This window comes from Bufo bufo, chromosome 5, assembly GCF_905171765.1.
Source record: "Bufo bufo chromosome 5, aBufBuf1.1, whole genome shotgun sequence".
NCBI classification, from domain to species: Eukaryota; Metazoa; Chordata; class Amphibia; order Anura; family Bufonidae; genus Bufo; species Bufo bufo.
This window is the reverse complement of record NC_053393.1, coordinates 11,485,721-11,508,264: the sequence shown is the minus strand read 5'-3', so window position 1 is coordinate 11,508,264 and position 22,544 is coordinate 11,485,721. Positions and strand designations below refer to the sequence as shown.

The window sequence follows — 22,544 nt, the reverse complement described above, 5'->3', positions numbered from 1 at the left end:
AATAACAAAAAAAACAGCAACAAATAAAAAACTTAAGGGCTCTACGCCCTAGATATGACCCTAAAGGCCATTTTCGATCTTTTCGAGTCTTCACTTTTTTCCCCATGTGTAAGCGAACAATCAAAATGCTGTGATCGTTTCATTCCCCAAGCTACCCTGTAGCTGGAAACATATTTCCATCATCGACTAAACAGAGCATACAAATAATGAATATGTGGTACCGTAGGACCCGTCCCTCGGACCACCTCTCTGGCTCAGGAAACCGGGGCCCCAGGGATTAGAGGATAAACTAACATCCCTGCAGGAGCAAAGTTTTGCCCCCGGTCGACTCAGCCCAAAAGTCTGGCCCGAGCGATTGCAGCATTTCTTGCAAACCACATTCTAAGATATCTTCGATATCTTCCTGGCCCCTGAGATTAGACATAGCAAATAATCACTTCAGATAGGTCGACAACTGAACAGACCGTACTAACAATAAAGTGACATGATATACTGTTTTAATGGATCCACCTCCTGGATTCGGGAAACCAGGCCCCAGGGATAAGATGGAACTTGGTCATCCCCACGGGAGCGAAATCGCCCCCGGCCTCCCTTATCCAAAAGGCTGATCCCACAACATACCGATTCTAGCACTTTGCAGTCCGTGTTGTCCCCTGGACCTATGCAATTAAGTATGTTGCGTAACACAGCAGTTAGTTCATCTTGTCTCGCAATGCTGACTTGAACCGACCCGGTCCGCAAAGGGTCATGTGGTCCCGACATCGGCGGGACTTCTGTAAGGCCACTGGATCCCCAGTCCCGATCGCGATGTCGCGGCGACCTCGACAATCCCCGAGGAGATGGCGTGTTTCTTTCCAAGGAGTTGGACGCTTCATCCGGAGAATGATACAGCGTGGCAGAGCCGTCTGAGCGGTAGACTCGAAGTGAGGCCGGGTATATCAGTGCGAATCTGACATTTTTGTTATGTAGCTGCGTACAGATCGGAGAGAAAGCCTTCCGCCTCTTAGAGACTTCCGCAGAATAGTCCCCAAACAGCAAAATTTTCGCCCCTCTCAGCATTATAGGGCCTTTGCGCCTTATACGCTCTGAGGATGGCTTCCTTGTCAGAGTAATTTAAGTAACGCATAATGACCTGTCTAGGTCTGGCGGGCTGACGGTCGTCACTGCGGTTATTCGGGCCCACTCTGTGTGCGCGCTCCACCTTGCAATGGCGTGAAATCCCCAGAACACCGGGTAGTTCACTTTCACAGATGGCCAATAATTCTCCCGCCGGGATCATCTCCTGTAGCCCCACCAGTCTCAAATTATTGCGTCTGGAGCGGTTTTCTAAATCCTCCATCTTCTCACACAATCTCTTGTTTTCCGTGAGTATTTTTTGCAATTTGTGAAGGATCGATTCTGCAGTATCTTCCATCACCTGTATTCTGGACTCGGCCACATCTAGTCTGGCATCATGTTGTTGCACAGTGTCCTGCAGCTGTTGCATAACATGGGTGACAGAAGAGGCCAAGGTTTCCCGCAGGTCAGGAGCCAGGTGAGCAGCGACCTCCACTGCGAGCGCTTTGTAATCGATATATTTTATCAGGGAGTCCGGCATAATATTCTGTACCTCGTTCCCCTCTGTTAGCTGCTGCGGCTGGCTATGGGCCGCGGCAAGGTCCACAGCGCCTGAGTTCGGCGCCATATTGGAAGGCATCTCGTCCTCTTGCAGCGGTGATGAAAGCACTCTGCTCTTTAGTTTTTTTCCCATGCTTACAAGGTACCGATCCATGCAGCATGATCGCACCCTGTGTTCCCCTTTCCCACTGCAGAAAGGAAGATGCACGGGCAGTATGTCTCGGTTTGTGGCAGGTAGTTGGGGAGCTCAATTTCCAAGCAACTTCACATGGCGGCGCCGGAACCGGAAGTCCCTTAACTGCTGTATTTTAGTAGATTTATTAAAAGTTAAGCTTTAGGGGTTGCCCTTAGTAATAACTATTGTTATAGCAACTGTTTGCAAGATATTATTTTTCAGTGATTTTATATGAGAGATCTCTGTGTATAATGTATCTATAGAATATATGAGAGATCACTGTGTATAATGTATCTATAGAATATATGAGAGATCACTGTGTATAATGAATCTATAGAATATATGAGAGATCACTGTGTATAATGTATCTATAGAATATATGAGGGATCACTGTGTATAATGTATCTATAGAATATATGAGAGATCACTGTGTATAATGTATCTATAGAATATATGAGAGATCACTGTGTATAATGTATCTATAGAATATATGAGAGATCACTGTGTATAATGTATAGAATATATGAGAGATCACTGTGTATAATGGATCTATAGATTATATGAGAGATCACTGTGTATAATGATCTATAGAATATATGAGAGATCACTGTGTATAATGATCTATAGAATATATGAGAGATCACTGTGTATAATGTATCTATAGAATATATGAGAGATCACTGTGTATAATGTATCTATAGAATATATGAGAGATCACTGTGTATAATGTATGTATAGAATATATGAGAGATCACTGTGTATAATGTATCTATAGAATATATGAGAGATCACTGTGTATAATGATCTATAGAATATAGGAGAGATCACTGTGTATAATGTATGTATAGAATATATGAGAGATCACTGTGTATAATGTATGTATAGAATATATGAGAGATCACTGTGTATAATGTATGTATAGAATATATGAGAGATCACTGTGTATAATGTATGTATAGAATATATGAGAGATCACTGTGTATAATGGATCTATAGATTATATGAGAGATCACTGTGTATAATGATCTATAGAATATATGAGAGATCACTGTGTATAATGATCTATAGAATATATGAGAGATCACTGTGTATAATGATCTATAGAATATATGAGAGATCACTGTGTATAATGTATCTATAGAATATATGAGAGATCACTGTGTATAATGGATCTATAGAATATATGAGAGATCACTGTGTATAATGAATCTATAGAATATATGAGAGATCACTGTGTATAATGATCTATAGAATATATGAGAGATCACTGTGTATAATGTATCTATAGAATATATGAGAGATCACTGTGTATAATGATCTATAGAATATATGAGAGATCACTGTGTATAATGATCTATAGAATATATCAGAGATCACTGTGTATAATGTATCTATAGAATATATGAGAGATCAATGTGTATAATGTATGTATAGAATATAGGAGAGATCACTGTGTATAATGTATCTATAGAATATATGAGAGATCACTGTGTATAATGTATCTATAGAATATATGAGAGATCACTGTGTGTAATGAATCTATAGAATATATGAGAGATCACTGTGTGTAATGTATCTATAGAATATATAAGAGATCACTGTGTATAATGTATCTATAGAATATATGAGAGATCACTCTGTATAATGTATCTATAGAATATATGAGAGATCACTGTGTATAATGATCTATAGAATATATGAGAGATCACTGTGTATAATGTATCTATAGAATATATGAGAAATCACTGTGTATAATGAATCTATAGAATATATGAGAGATCACTGTGTATAATGAATCTATAGAATATATGAGAGATCACTGTGTATAATGAATCTATAGAATATATGAGAGATCACTGTGTATAATGTATCTATAGAACATATGAGAGATCACTGTGTATAATGATCTATAGAATATATGAGAGATCACTGTGTATAATGATCTATAGAATATATGAGAGATCACTGTGTATAATGATCTATAGAATATATGAGGGATCACTGTGTATAATGTATCTATAGAATATATGAGAGATCACTGTGTATAATGTATCTATAGAATATATGAGAGATCACTGTGTATAATGTATCTATAGAATATATGAGAGATCACTGTGTATAATGTATCTATAGAATATATGAGAGATCACTGTATATAATGATCTATAGAATATATGAGAGATCACTGTGTATAATGAATCTATAGAAGATATGAGAGATCACTGTGTATAATGTATCTATAGAATATATGAGAGATCACTGTGTATAATGATCTATAGAATATATGAGAGATCACTGTGTATAATGATCTATAGAATATATGAGAGATCACTGTGTATAATGATCTATAGAATATATGAGAGATCACTGTGTATAATGTATCTATAGAATATATGAGAGATCACTGTGTATAATGATCTATAGAATATATGAGAGATCACTGTGTATAATGATCTATAGAATATATGAGAGATCACTGTGTATAATGATCTATAGAATATATGAGAGATCACTGTGTATAATGTATCTATAGAATATATGAGAGATCACTGTGTATAATGTATCTATAGAATATATGAGAGATCACTGTGTATAATGTATCTATAGAATATATGAGAGATCACTGTGTATAATGAATCTATAGAATATATGAGAGATCACTGTGTATAATGTATCTATAGAATATATGAGAGATCACTGTGTATAATGATCTATAGAATATATGAGAGATCACTGTGTATAATGTATCTATAGAATATATGAGAGATCACTGTGTATAATGTATCTATAGAATATATGAGAGATCACTGTGTATAATGTATCTATAGAATATATGAGAGATCACTGTGTATAATGTATCTATAGAATATATGAGAGATCACTGTGTATAATGTATCTATAGAATATATGAGAGATCACTGTGTATAATGATCTATAGAATATATGAGAGATCACTGTGTATAATGATCTATAGAATATATGAGAGATCACTGTGTATAATGATCTATAGAATATATGAGAGATCACTGTGTATAATGTATCTATAGAATATATGAGAGATCACTGTGTATAATGAATCTATAGAATATATGAGAGATCACTGTGTATAATGGATCTATAGAATATATGAGAGATCACTGTGTATAATGTATCTATAGAATATATGAGAGATCACTGTGTATAATGTATCTATAGAATATATGAGAGATCACTGTGTATAATGTATCTATAGAATATATGAGAGATCACTGTGTATAATGTATCTATAGAATATATGAGAGATCACTGTGTATAATGGATCTATAGAATATATGAGAGATCACTGTGTATAATGAATCTATAGAATATATGAGAGATCACTGTGTATAATGATCTATAGAATATATGAGAGATCACTGTGTATAATGATCTATAGAATATATGAGAGATCACTGTGTATAATGATCTATAGAATATATGAGAGATCACTGTGTATAATGTATCTATAGAATATATGAGAGATCACTGTGTATAATGAATCTATAGAATATATGAGAGATCACTGTGTATAATGTATCTATAGAACATATGAGAGATCACTGTGTATAATGATCTATAGAATATATGAGAGATCACTGTGTATAATGTATCTATAGAATATATGAGAGATCACTGTGTATTATATATCTATAGAATATATGAGAGATCACTGTGTATAATGTATCCATAGAATATATGAGAGATCACTGTGTATAATGAATCTATAGAATATATGAGAGATCACTGTGTATAATGTATCTATAGAATATATGAGAGATCACTGTGTATAATGTATCTATAGAATATATGAGAGATCACTGTGTATAATGATCTATAGAATATATGAGAGATCACTGTGTATAATGATCTATAGAATATATGAGAGATCACTGTGTATAATGATCTATAGAATATATGAGAGATCACTGTGTATAATGATCTATAGAATATATGAGAGATCACTGTGTATAATGTATCTATAGAATATATGAGAGATCACTGTGTATAATGAATCTATAGAATATATGAGAGATCACTGTGTATAATGGATCTATAGAATATATGAGAGATCACTGTGTATAATGTATCTATAGAATATATGAGAGATCACTGTGTATAATGGATCTATAGAATATATGAGAGATCACTGTGTATAATGTATCTATAGAATATATGAGAGATCACTGTGTATAATGTATCTATAGAATATATGAGAGATCACTGTGTATAATGTATCTATAGAATATATGAGAGATCACTGTGTATAATGATCTATAGAATATATGAGAGATCACTGTGTGTAATGAATCTATAGAATATATGAGAGATCACTGTGTATAATGTATCTATAGAATATATGAGAGATCACTGTGTATAATGTATCTATAGAATATATGAGAGATCACTGTGTATAATGAATCTATAGAATATATGAGAGATCACTGTGTATAATGATCTATAGAATATATGAGAGATCACTGTGTATAATGTATCTATAGAATATATGAGAGATCACTGTGTATAATGTATCTATAGAATATATGAGAGATCACTGTGTATAATGAATCTATAGAATATATGAGAGATCACTGTGTATAATGTATCTATAGAATATATGAGAGATCACTGTGTATAATGAATCTATATAATATATGAGAGATCACTGTGTGTAATGAATCTATAGAATATATGAGAGATCACTGTGTATAATGAATCTATAGAATATATGAGAGATCACTGTGTATAATGAATCTATAGAATATATGAGAGATCACTGTGTATAATGAATCTATAGAATATATGAGAGATCACTGTGTATAATGTATCTATAGAATATATGAGAGATCACTGTGTATAATGATCTATAGAATATATGAGAGATCACTGTGTATAATGTATCTATAGAATATATGAGAGATCACTGTGTATTATATATCTATAGAATATATGAGAGATCACTGTGTATAATGTATCTATAGAATATATGAGAGATCACTGTGTATAATGAATCTATAGAATATATGAGAGATCACTGTGTATAATGTATCTATAGAATATATGAGAGATCACTGTGTATAATGTATCTATAGAATATATGAGAGATCACTGTGTATAATGATCTATAGAATATATGAGAGATCACTGTGTATAATGATCTATAGAATATATGAGAGATCACTGTGTATAATGATCTATAGAATATATGAGAGATCACTGTGTATAATGATCTATAGAATATATGAGAGATCACTGTGTATAATGTATCTATAGAATATATGAGAGATCACTGTGTATAATGAATCTATAGAATATATGAGAGATCACTGTGTATAATGGATCTATAGAATATATGAGAGATCACTGTGTATAATGTATCTATAGAATAAATGAGAGATCACTGTGTATAATGTATCTATAGAATATATGAGAGATCACTGTGTATAATGTATCTATAGAATATATGAGAGATCACTGTGTATAATGATCTATAGAATATATGAGAGATCACTGTGTATAATGATCTATAGAATATATGAGAGATCACTGTGTATAATGTATCTATAGATATATGAGAGATCACTGTGTGTAATGAATCTATAGAATATATGAGAGATCACTGTGTGTAATGTATCTATAGAATATATGAGAGATCACTGTGTATAATGAATCTATAGAATATATGAGAGATCACTGTGTATAATGATCTATAGAATATATGGGAGATCACTGTGTATAATGTATCTATAGAATATATTAGAGATCACTGTGTATAATGTATCTATAGAATATATGAGAGATCACTGTGTATAATGAATCTATAGAATATATGAGAGATCACTGTGTATAATGTATCTATAGAATATATGAGAGATCACTGTGTATAATGAATCTATATAATATATGAGAGATCACTGTGTGTAATGAATCTATAGAATATATGAGAGATCACTGTGTATAATGAATCTATAGAATATATGAGAGATCACTGTGTATAATGAATCTATAGAATATATGAGAGATCACTGTGTATAATGTATCTATAGAACATATGAGAGATCACTGTGTATAATGGATCTATAGAATATATGAGAGATCACTGTGTATAATGATCTATAGAATATATGAGAGATCACTGTGTATAATGTATCTATAGACTATATGAGAGATCACTGTGTATAATGAATCTATAGAATATATGAGAGATCCCTGTGTATAATGAATCTATAGAATATATGAGAGATCACTGTGTATAATGTATCTATAGAATATATGAGAGATCACTGTGTATAAGGAATCTATAGAATATATGAGAGATCACTGTGTATAAAGGATCTATAGAATATATGAGAGATCACTGTGTATAATGTATCTATAGAATATATGAGAGATCACTGTGTATAAGGAATCTATAGAATATATGAGAGATCACTGTGTATAAAGGATCTATAGAATATATGAGAGATCACTGTGTATAATGTATCTATAGAATATATGAGAGATCACTGTGTATAAGGAATCTATAGAATATATGAGAGATCACTGTGTATAAAGGATCTATAGAATATATGAGAGATCACTGTGTATAATGTATCTATAGAATATATGAGAGATCACTGTGTATAATGTATCTATAGAATATATGAGAGATCACTGTGTATAATGATCTATAGAATATATGAGAGATCACTGTGTATAATGAATCTATAGAATATATGAGAGATCACTGTGTATAATGTATCTATAGAATATATGAGAGATCACTGTGTATAATGGATCTATAGAATATATGAGAGATCACTGTGTATAATGATCTATAGAATATATGAGAGATCACTGTGTATAATGTATCTATAGAATATATGAGAGATCACTGTGTATAATGTATCTATAGAATATATGAGAGATCACTGTGTATAATGTATCTATAGAATATATGAGAGATCACTGTGTATAATGTATCTATAGAATATATGAGAGATCACTCTGTATAATGAATCTATAGAATATATGAGAGATCACTGTGTATAATGGATCTATAGAATATATGAGAGATCACTGTGTATAATGTATCTATAGAATATATGAGAGATCACTGTGTATAATGGATCTATAGAATATATGAGAGATCACTGTGTATAATGAATCTATAGAATATATGAGAGATCACTGTGTATAATGTATCTATAGAATATATGAGAGATCACTGTGTATAATGAATCTATAGAATATATGAGAGATCACTGTGTATAATGTATCTATAGAATATATGAGAGATCACTGTGTATAATGAATCTATAGAATATATGAGAGATCACTGTGTATAATGTATCTATAGAATATATGAGAGATCACTGTGTATAATGGATCTATAGAATATATGAGAGATCACTGTGTATAATGAATCTATAGAATATATGAGAGATCACTGTGTATAATGTATCTATAGAATATATGAGAGATCACTGTGTATAATGATCTATAGAATATATGAGAGATCACTGTGTATAATGTATCTATAGAATATATTAGAGATCACTGTGTATAATGTATCTATAGAATATATGAGAGATCACTGTGTATAATGAATCTATATAATATATGAGAGATCACTGTGTGTAATGAATCTATAGAATATATGAGAGATCACTCTGTATAATGAATCTATAGAATATATGAGAGTTCACTGTGTATAATGGATCTATAGAATATATGAGAGATCACTGTGTATAATGTATCTATAGAATATATGAGAGATCACTGTGTATAATGTATCTATAGAATATATGAGAGATCTCTGTGTATAATGTATCTATAGAATATATGAGAGATCACTGTGTATAATGTATCTATAGAATATATGAGAGATCTCTGTGTATAATGTATCTATAGAATATATGAGAGATCACTCTGTATAATGAATCTATAGAATATATGAGAGTTCACTGTGTATAATGAATCTATAGAATATATGAGAGATCACTGTGTATAATGATCTATAGAATATATAAGAGATCACTGTGTATAATGGATCTATAGAATATATGAGAGATCACTGTGTATAATGGATCTATAGAATATATGAGAGATCACTGTGTATAATGAATCTATAGAATATATGAGAGATCACTGTGTATAATGTATCTATAGAATATATGAGAGATCACTGTGTATAATGAATCTATAGAATATATGAGAGATCACTGTGTATAATGTATCTATAGAATATATTAGAGATCACTGTGTATAATGTATCTATAGAATATATGAGAGATCACTGTGTATAATGAATCTATATAATATATGAGAGATCACTGTGTGTAATGAATCTATAGAATATATGAGAGATCACTGTGTGTAATGAATCTATAGAATATATGAGAGATCACTGTGTATAATGGATCTATAGAATATATGAGAGATCACTGTGTATAATGTATCTATAGAATATATGAGAGATCACTGTGTATAATGAATCTATAGAATATATGAGAGATCACTGTGTATAATGGATCTATAGAATATATGAGAGATCACTGTGTATAATGAATCTATAGAATATATGAGAGATCACTGTGTATAATGGATCTATAGAATATATGAGAGATCACTGTGTATAATGGATCTATAGAATATATGAGAGATCACTGTGTATAATGGATCTATAGAATATATTAGAGATCACTGTGTATAATGTATCTATAGAATATATGAGAGATCACTGTGTATAATGTATCTATAGAATATATGAGAGATCACTGTGTATAATGTATCTATAGAATATATGAGAGATCTCTGTGTATAATGTATCTATAGAATATATGAGAGATCACTGTGTATAATGTATCTATAGAATATATGAGAGATCTCTGTGTATAATGTATCTATAGAATATATGAGAGATCACTCTGTATAATGAATCTATAGAATATATGAGAGTTCACTGTGTATAATGGATCTATAGAATATATGAGAGATCACTGTGTATAATGGATCTATAGAATATATGAGAGATCACTGTGTATAATGAATCTATAGAATATATGAGAGATCACTGTGTATAATGTATCTATAGAATATATGAGAGATCACTGTGTATAATGAATCTATAGAATATATGAGAGATCACTGTGTATAATGTATCTATAGAATATATTAGAGATCACTGTGTATAATGTATCTATAGAATATATGAGAGATCACTGTGTATAATGAATCTATAGAATATATGAGAGATCACTGTGTGTAATGAATCTATAGAATATATGAGAGATCACTGTGTGTAATGAATCTATAGAATATATGAGAGATCACTGTGTGTAATGAATCTATAGAATATATGAGAGATCACTGTGTATAATGGATCTATAGAATATATGAGAGATCACTGTGTATAATGAATCTATAGAATATATGAGAGATCACTGTGTATAATGTATCTATAGAATATATGAGAGATCACTGTGTATAATGAATCTATAGAATATATGAGAGATCACTGTGTATAATGGATCTATAGAATATATGAGAGATCACTGTGTATAATGAATCTATAGAATATATGAGAGATCACTGTGTATAATGTATCTATAGAATATATGAGAGATCACTGTGTATAATGTATCTATAGAATATATGAGAGATCACTGTGTATAATGGATCTATAGAATATATTAGAGATCACTGTGTATAATGTATCTATAGAATATATGAGAGATCACTGTGTATAATGTATCTATAGAATATATGAGAGATCACTGTGTATAATGTATCTATAGAATATATTAGAGATCACTGTGTATAATGTATCTATAGAATATATGAGAGATCACTGTGTATAATGTATCTATAGAATATATGAGAGATCACTGTGTATAATGTATCTATAGAATATATGAGAGATCACTGTGTATAATGAATCTATAGAATATATGAGAGATCACTGTGTGTAATGAATCTATAGAATATATGAGAGATCACTGTGTGTAATGAATCTATAGAATATATGAGAGATCACTGTGTATAATGAATCTATAGAATATATGAGAGATCACTGTGTATAATGTATCTATAGAATATATGAGAGATCACTCTGTATAATGAATCTATAGAATATATGAGAGATCACTGTGTATAATGTATCTATAGAATATATGAGAGATCACTGTGTATAATGAATCTATAGAATATATGAGAGATCACTGTGTATAATGTATCTATAGAATATATGAGAGATCACTCTGTATAATGAATCTATAGAATATATGAGAGATCACTGTGTATAATGAATCTATAGAATATATGAGAGATCACTGTGTATAAAGGATCTATAGAATATATGAGAGATCACTGTGTATAATGGATCTATAGAATATATGAGAGATCACTGTGTATAATGAATCTATAGAATATATGAGAGATCACTGTGTATAATGTATCTATAGAATATATGAGAGATCACTGTGTATAATGGATCTATAGAATATATGAGAGATCACTGTGTATAATGTATCTATAGAATATATGAGAGATCACTGTGTATAATGTATCTATAGAATATATGAGAGATCACTGTGTATAATGTATCTATAGAATATATTAGAGATCACTGTGTATAATGTATCTATAGAATATATGAGAGATCACTGTGTATAATGAATCTATAGAATATATGAGAGATCACTGTGTATAATGAATCTATAGAATATATGAGAGATCACTGTGTATAATGTATCTATAGAATATATGAGAGATCACTGTGTATAATGAATCTATAGAATATATGAGAGATCACTGTGTATAATGTATCTATAGAATATATGAGAGATCACTGTGTATAATGAATCTATAGAATATATGAGAGATCACTGTGTATAATGTATCTATAGAATATATGAGAGATCACTGTGTATAATGGATCTATAGAATATATGAGAGATCACTGTGTATAATGTATCTATAGAATATATGAGAGATCACTGTGTATAATGATCTATAGAATATATGAGAGATCACTGTGTATAATGAATCTATAGAATATATGAGAGATCACTGTGTATAATGTATCTATAGAATATATGAGAGATCACTGTGTATAATGTATCTATAGAATATATGAGAGATCACTGTGTATAAAGGATCTATAGAATATATGAGAGATCACTGTGTATAATGTATCTATAGAATATATGAGAGATCACTGTGTATAATGAATCTATAGAATATATGAGAGATCACTGTGTATAATGAATCTATAGAATATATGAGAGATCACTGTGTATAATGTATCTATAGAATATATGAGAGATCACTGTGTATAATGAATCTATAGAATATATGAGAGATCACTGTGTATAATGATCTATAGAATATATGAGAGATCACTGTGTATAATGTATCTATAGAATATATGAGAGATCACTGTGTATAATGAATCTATAGAATATATGAGAGATCACTGTGTATAATGATCTATAGAATATATGAGAGATCACTGTGTATAATGTATCTATAGAATATATGAGAGATCACTGTGTATAATGAATCTATAGAATATATGAGAGATCACTGTGTATAATGATCTATAGAATATATGAGAGATCACTGTGTATAATGTATCTATAGAATATATGAGAGATCACTGTGTATAATGTATCTATAGAATATATGAGAGATCACTGTGTATAATGATCTATAGAATATATGAGAGATCACTGTGTATAATGATCTATAGAATATATGAGAGATCACTGTGTATAATGTATCTATAGAATATATGAGAGATCACTGTGTATAATGGATCTATAGAATATATGAGAGATCACTGTGTATAATGATCTATAGAATATATGAGAGATCACTGTGTATAATGTATCTATAGAATATATGAGAGATCACTGTGTATAATGTATCTATAGAATATATGAGAGATCACTGTGTATAATGTATCTATAGAATATATGAGAGATCACTGTGTATAATGTATCTATAGAATATATGAGAGATCACTGTGTATAATGTATCTATAGAATATATGAGAGATCACTGTGTATAATGAATCTATAGAATATATGAGAGATCACTGTGTATAATGGATCTATAGAATATATGAGAGATCACTGTGTATAATGTATCTATAGAATATATGAGAGATCACTGTGTATAATGGATCTATAGAATATATGAGAGATCACTGTGTATAATGAATCTATAGAATATATGAGAGATCACTGTGTATAATGTATCTATAGAATATATGAGAGATCACTGTGTATAATGTATCTATAGAATATATGAGAGATCACTGTGTATAATGTATCTATAGAATATATGAGAGATCACTGTGTATAATGAATCTATAGAATATATGAGAGATCACTGTGTATAATGTATCTATAGAATATATGAGAGATCACTGTGTATAATGATCTATAGAATATATGAGAGATCACTGTGTATAATGAATCTATAGAATATATGAGAGATCACTGTGTATAATGTATCTATAGAATATATGAGAGATCACTGTGTATAATGATCTATAGAATATATGAGAGATCACTGTGTATAATGTATCTATAGAATATATGAGAGATCACTGTGTATAATGTATCTATAGAATATATGAGAGATCACTGTGTATAATGAATCTATAGAATATATGAGAGATCACTGTGTATAATGAATCTATAGAATATATGAGAGATCACTGTGTATAATGAATCTATAGAATATATGAGAGATCACTGTGTATAATGGATCTATAGAATATATGAGAGATCACTGTGTATAATGGATCTATAGAATATATGAGAGATCACTGTGTATAATGGATCTATAGAATATATGAGAGATCACTGTGTATAATGTATCTATAGAATATATGAGAGATCACTGTGTATAATGTATCTATAGAATATATGAGAGATCACTGTGTATAATGTATCTATAGAATATATGAGAGATCACTGTGTATAATGAATCTATAGAATATATGAGAGATCACTGTGTATAATGGATCTATAGAATATATGAGAGATCACTGTGTATAATGATCTATAGAATATATGAGAGATCACTGTGTATAATGAATCTATAGAATATATGAGAGATCACTGTGTATAATGTATCTATAGAATATATGAGAGATCACTGTGTATAATGAATCTATAGAATATATGAGAGATCACTGTGTATAATGTATCTATAGAATATATGAGAGATCACTGTGTATAATGTATCTATAGAATATATGAGAGATCACTGTGTATAATGAATCTATAGAATATATGAGAGATCACTGTGTATAATGAATCTATAGAATATATGAGAGATCACTGTGTATAATGAATCTATAGAATATATGAGAGATCACTGTGTATAATGGATCTATAGAATATATGAGAGATCACTGTGTATAATGTATCTATAGAATATATGAGAGATCACTGTGTATAATGAATCTATAGAATATATGAGAGATCACTGTGTATAATGGATCTATAGAATATATGAGAGATCACTGTGTATAATGAATCTATAGAATATATGAGAGATCACTGTGTATAATGTATCTATAGAATATATGAGAGATCACTGTGTATAATGAATCTATAGAATATATGAGAGATCACTGTGTATAATGGATCTATAGAATATATGAGAGATCACTGTGTATAATGATCTATAGAATATATGAGAGATCACTGTGTATAATGTATCTATAGAATATATGAGAGATCACTGTGTATAATGTATCTATAGAATATATGAGAGATCACTGTGTATAATGGATCTATAGAATATATTAGAGATCACTGTGTATAATGTATCTATAGAATATATGAGAGATCACTGTGTATAATGTATCTATAGAATATATGAGAGATCACTGTGTATAATGTATCTATAGAATATATTAGAGATCACTGTGTATAATGTATCTATAGAATATATGAGAGATCACTGTGTATAATGAATCTATATAATATATGAGAGATCACTGTGTATAATGATCTATAGAATATATGAGAGATCACTGTGTATAATGAATCTATAGAATATATGAGAGATCACTGTGTATAATGTATCTATAGAATATATGAGAGATCACTGTGTGTAATGAATCTATAGAATATATGAGAGATCACTGTGTATAATGAATCTATAGAATATATGAGAGATCACTGTGTATAATGTATCTATAGAATATATGAGAGATCACTGTGTATAATGAATCTATAGAATATATGAGAGATCACTGTGTATAATGTATCTATAGAATATATGAGAGATCACTGTGTATAATGAATCTATAGAATATATGAGAGATCACTGTGTATAATGTATCTATAGAATATATGAGAGATCACTGTGTATAATGGATCTATAGAATATATGAGAGATCACTGTGTATAATGTATCTATAGAATATATGAGAGATCACTGTGTATAATGATCTATAGAATATATGAGAGATCACTGTGTATAATGGATCTATAGAATATATGAGAGATCACTGTGTATAATGTATCTATAGAATATACGAGAGATCACTGTGTATAATGAATCTATAGAATATATGAGAGATCACTGTGTATAATGTATCTATAGAATATATGAGAGATCACTGTGTATAATGTATCTATAGAATATATGAGAGATCACTGTGTATAATGTATCTATAGAATATATGAGAGATCACTGTGTATAATGAATCTATAGAATATATGAGAGATCACTGTGTATAATGTATCTATAGAATATATGAGAGATCACTGTGTATAATGTATCTATAGAATATATGAGAGATCACTGTGTATAATGTATCTATAGAATATATGAGAGATCACTGTGTATAATGTATCTATAGAATATATGAGAGATCACTGTGTATAATGAATCTATAGAATATATGAGAGATCACTGTGTATAATGTATCTATAGAATATATGAGAGATCACTGTGTATAATGTATCTATAGAATATATGAGAGATCACTGTGTATAATGGATCTATAGAATATATGAGAGATCACTGTGTATAATGTATCTATAGAATATATGAGAGATCACTGTGTATAATGATCTATAGAATATATGAGAGATCACTGTGTATAATGTATCTATAGAATATATGAGAGATCACTGTGTATAATGGATCTATAGAATATATATGAGATCACTGTGTATAATGATCTATAGAATATATGAGAGATCACTGTGTATAATGTATCTATAGAATATATGAGAGATCACTGTGTATAATGTATCTATAGAATATATGAGAGATCACTGTGTATAATGTATCTATAGAATATATGAGAGATCACTGTGTATAATGATCTATAGAATATATGAGAGATCACTGTGTATAATGTATCTATAGAATATATGAGAGATCACTGTGTATAATGAATCTATATAATATATGAGAGATCACTGTGTATAATGAATCTATAGAATATATGAGAGATCACTGTGTATAATGTATCTATAGAATATATGAGAGATCACTGTGTATAATGTATCTATAGAATATATGAGAGATCACTGTGTATAATGAATCTATAGAATATATGAGAGATCACTGTGTATAATGTATCTATAGAATATATGAGAGATCACTGTGTATAATGTATCTATAGAATATATGAGAGATCACTGTGTATAATGAATCTATAGAATATATGAGAGATCACTGTGTATAATGAATCTATAGAATATATGAGAGATCACTGTGTATAATGTATCTATAGAATATATGAGAGATCACTGTGTATAATGTATCTATAGAATATATGAGAGATCACTGTGTATAATGGATCTATAGAATATATGAGAGATCACTGTGTATAATGTATCTATAGAATATATGAGAGATCACTGTGTATAATGTATCTATAGAATATATGAGAGATCACTGTGTATAATGTATCTATAGAATATATTAGAGATCACTGTGTATAATGTATCTATAGAATATATGAGAGATCACTGTGTATAATGAATCTATATAATATATGAGAGATCACTGTGTGTAATGAATCTATAGAATATATGAGAGATCACTGTGTATAATGTATCTATAGAATATATGAGAGATCACTGTGTATAATGTATCTATAGAATATATGAGAGATCACTGTGTATAATGAATCTATAGAATATATGAGAGATCACTGTGTATAATGAATCTATAGAATATATGAGAGATCACTGTGTGTAATGAATCTATAGAATATATGAGAGATCACTGTGTATAATGTATCTATAGAATATATGAGAGATCACTGTGTATAATGTATCTATAGAATATATGAGAGATCACTGTGTATAATGTATCTATAGAATATATGAGAGATCACTGTGTATAATGATCTATAGAATATATGAGAGATCACTGTGTATAATGAATCTATAGAATATATGAGAGATCACTGTGTATAATGTATCTATAGAATATATGAGAGATCACTGTGTATAATGGATCTATAGAATATATGAGAGATCACTGTGTATAATGATCTATAGAATATATGAGAGATCACTGTGTATAATGTATCTATAGAATATATGAGAGATCACTGTGTATAATGTATCTATAGAATATATGAGAGATCACTGTGTATAATGTATCTATAGAATATATGAGAGATCACTGTGTATAATGAATCTATAGAATATATGAGAGATCACTGTGTATAATGAATCTATAGAATATATGAGAGATCACTGTGTATAATGAATCTATAGAATATATGAGAGATCACTGTGTATAATGAATCTATAGAATATATGAGAGATCACTGTGTATAATGAATCTATAGAATATATGAGAGATCACTGTGTATAATGATCTATAGAATATATGAGAGATCACTGTGTATAATGATCTATAGAATATATGAGAGATCACTGTATATAATGATCTATAGAACATATGAGAGATCACTGTATATAATGAGTTAATAGAAAATATGAGCTTTACTTTTTAAAATGTTGAAATAAATGAACTTTTCGATGATATTCTAGTTCAGGGATCCGCAGCCTCCGACACTCCAGCTGTTGTGAAACTACGACTTCTAGAATCCTCCTTGCACTTCTATGGGAGTTAGGCTCCATTCACACGTCCGCAAAATGTGTCCGCATTCTTTCCGCAATTTTGCGGAAAGGGTGCGGACCCATTCATTCTCTATGGGGACGGAATGTGCTGTCCGCATCCACATTTGCGGATCCGCACTTCCGCATCCGTGCTTCCGTTTCCGCAAAAAAATAGAACATGTCCTATTCTTGTCCGCAATTGCGGACAAGAACAGGCATATTCTATTATGTCGGCAATGTGCGGTCCGCAAAATGCGGAACACACATTGCCGCTTTCCGTATTTTGCGGATCCGTGTCTCCGTGTATCCGCAAAACACATTGCGGACGTGTGAATGGAGCCTTACAAGAATAGTGGAGTAAGTGTGCATGATGGGAGGTGCTGTTTGTTGTGATGCACCTGTTTGAGTTATAGGAGACCTCGAAGTTTCATAATTACATTTTCAGGTCAATTACAGCAGTTTTGAATCTTCCAAATGATTCATTACACAAATATGAAGCAATTTTTAAGAAATTCACTCATCATTGATTTTATCATGTTTTATTTAGTAAATTGTCACATTTTCACTTCTGTTGTTTTTATCTTTTTTTTCTGCTGCTGGGCTGCCGGGGGTCACTTGGGAATTGAACGCCGTTCGGCACAGATCTCCCCTGATGCAAGGATTTCAAACTTGTTTAGGTTCAACCATTTTGAGTCCTGAGGTTCTGTCCCCGGAGGAAGAGTGAGGGTGAATTTCTGGAGCAGAGAGGTGAAGAACAGGAAGAGCTCCATGCGGGCCAGGTTCTCTCCAAGACAAACTCGCTTTCCTAGAAGAATAACACAACTGCATTTAAGTAATCAGATCATTTGGGATTCAATTCCTCACCAGCAAATCAGACATTCTGAAAATGGTGAGAAATATAATAGAAAGTTGTAGATCTTATTATACAATGATTACGCCATGTAGGAGATACAACAACTTACAGCTTAGTCTATTGCTGGATTAACTGCAGTTTATAGTTATAACACTAGATGTCACTGTTACTAATGCTCACTTTGGTCTCTCTTTACATTTCTATGATGTATTTCCTGTACATTGAGGTGTATTAACAGATTTTTTTTTCCATGTCTCTGCCAGTCACCATGTAAGGTGACCTTCTGGTATTGCACGCTTGTTCCATTAAACGCAGTTCCTGTTACTCCTCAATGTCTGATCTGAATTGACTCCTCTGCACCCAGCAATCATACTCTGCAACACTCTTTACATTGCCTGCTCCCTCTTCTGCTCATGATACCTGATATCTGAATGAAACCCTATTCCAAGTTCTGCTAAGGGGCCTCGGCTCGGCTTCTTCAATGGTCTACTTTACAGCAGACGTTTTTAGTTTTATTTATATAGTAAATCACTGTCGTTAGGAACGCTATATTTCTGTTAAAACTGTTACTTTATTAATCAGAAAAACAAAGGGAAGGTGACCAATATAAGACCATGTGTTTGAACATTCTCAGTGATAAATCATGTTATCGTGTGCTGGAATTAAATCCCACTGAGATGTTCAGGAGGCAATTGAAGGACCTCTTGGACACAGCACACGACCATGCTCTTATCAGTAGGTCTGAATTTGAGTTTTTGTTTCCCAAACATCCCCAGACCCCTTGTTTCTATGGGTTACCCAAGGTGCACAAGGGACTTACCCCTCTAAAGGGACGTCCCATTGTGTCAGGGACTGGGAGTTTGACACATCCAATCAGTACATACGTGGATAGGATTTTACGACCATTTGCAGTGTCCCTATCCTCGTATGTACGTGATTCTATGGATGTAATCAAAAAATTGGAAGGAATACATCTTGGTGAGAACGTTATGCTGGCCAGCTTGGATGTTGAGGCCCTGTACAGCTCGATACCCCACGACAGGGGGTGTGGAGTTGTGGCCTCATTTCTTAGTCAACGTGGCACCCACTGCTGGCAGCATAACGAGTTTATCCTTGAACTAATGAAATTTATCCTTGAGCACAACTGTTTTACCTTTGACTACCGCATGTACCACCAGCTCAGGGGAGTGGCGATGGGGAGCCCCTGTGCCCCGACCTTCGCCAATCTCTACCTGGGCTGGTGGGAACGTGAAGTTGTGTTCGCGGATAATCAAAGATGGGCTGACCACATTAACATGTGGTTACGCTTCATCGATGATGTATTGATTTTATGGTCTGGGAGTGTTGAGGACTTTAATCGGTTTGTTTCAGACCTGAACATAAACACTATGGGATTATTCTTTACATCAGAGATCCAGGAATCTCAAATCAACTTTCTGGATCTGACCATCTTCAGGGACAGGATGGGCAATATTGGCACACGACTGTTCCGCAAGGAGACTGCGACAAACAGCCTCCTTAGTTGGGACAGCTGCCACCCCCTGCCCCTGAAGAGGGGAATTCCAAAAGGGCAATACCTTCGGGTAAGGCGCAACTGCTCCAGTATGTCGGATTTCAGAACGGCATCCAGGGATCTACGAACCAGATTTAGGAGTAGGGGATACCCACAACAGGTACTAACTAAGGCGTACCAGCATTCGCTGGCACAAAACCGGGATGCCCTCCTTACCCCGAGGTCGGGATCGGCTGGAATGGACCAGTTGCGCATCATAGCCACATATGATGAAGCACACAACACAGTGCGTGATCTGCTTAAGACCTACTGGGGTATTCTTAAATCAGACCCAGATATTGGGGATATGATAGGCAATGTACCTTTAATTACGTACAGACGTGGACGTAGTTTGAGAGATCGCCTGGTCCACAGCTTCTTTCAGGGCCCGACTACATCCACATGGCTGAGTACCAGCCTTAAAGGGACCTTCCGCTGTGGCAGTTGCGTGGCTTGCCCTGCAATCCAGACTGGCGCCACATTTATCTGTAGCGTCACTGAACAGAGATTTACGATCAGATCATTTGTTAATTGCAAAACAAGAGGCCTGGTATATTTGGCCACTTGTACTTGCGGAAAGCAATATGTGGGGAAAACCACAAGAGAATTCCGTAGAAGAGTAGCAGAACATCTAAATGACATCCGCAAAGGGGCGGATACCCCGATTGCTAGACACATATCGACCATGCACAATGGTGATGTGGATGTCATCAAATTTCAGGCTGTGGAGGTGGTCAGAAGATCACCAAGAGGAGGCGACTTTGATAGGCGTTTATTACAAAAAGAGACACAATGGATTTACCGCCTGTGTACGCTCCAGCCCCAGGGACTGAATGAGCATAATTCCTTTGTGTGTTTTCTCTAGATCCCTGGAGGGGAGGTGCAACAGGGGAATATTAGAGGTGGTGACATACTGCCCATGATCCATGTGTCCCAGCGGGATTGACCAGTAATGATCTCATGTTATCAGATCACCTAGGCCACGGATGGGGCCAGGAGACACTAGGGGCGGGATAGTGCAATTATTGGTTGTGAATACTCATACCACATTATACCACGCACTGCCCCTTTTATGTATGAAGGGATCGTCATGTACATCAGCCTTATCACAGCATCGCCATCCAGTAAAAAATGCTGCTGGGTCTTCCTTTATCCTTCTGTATCGTCTCCACCACTACCGATTGATGTCCTCAATCAATGAAATAAAACAAATAAAATAAAAATAAAAAT

General features: G+C 32.3%; 1 protein-coding gene across 1 annotated transcript in view; it reads right to left on the bottom strand.

Moving 5' to 3' along the window:
* Nucleotides 1–19,458: 19,458 nt before the first annotated feature.
* LOC121002849 (cytochrome P450 2F2-like) overlaps nucleotides 19,459–22,544 on the bottom strand; it is a 332,030-nt gene continuing 328,944 nt past the window's right edge. Inside the window, exon 9 of the mRNA XM_040434460.1 lies at nucleotides 19,459–19,714. Within this exon, the coding sequence (XP_040290394.1) occupies nucleotides 19,521–19,714 (194 nt within the window). The 3' untranslated portion in view covers nucleotides 19,459–19,520. The remainder of the gene's footprint in view (nucleotides 19,715–22,544) is intronic.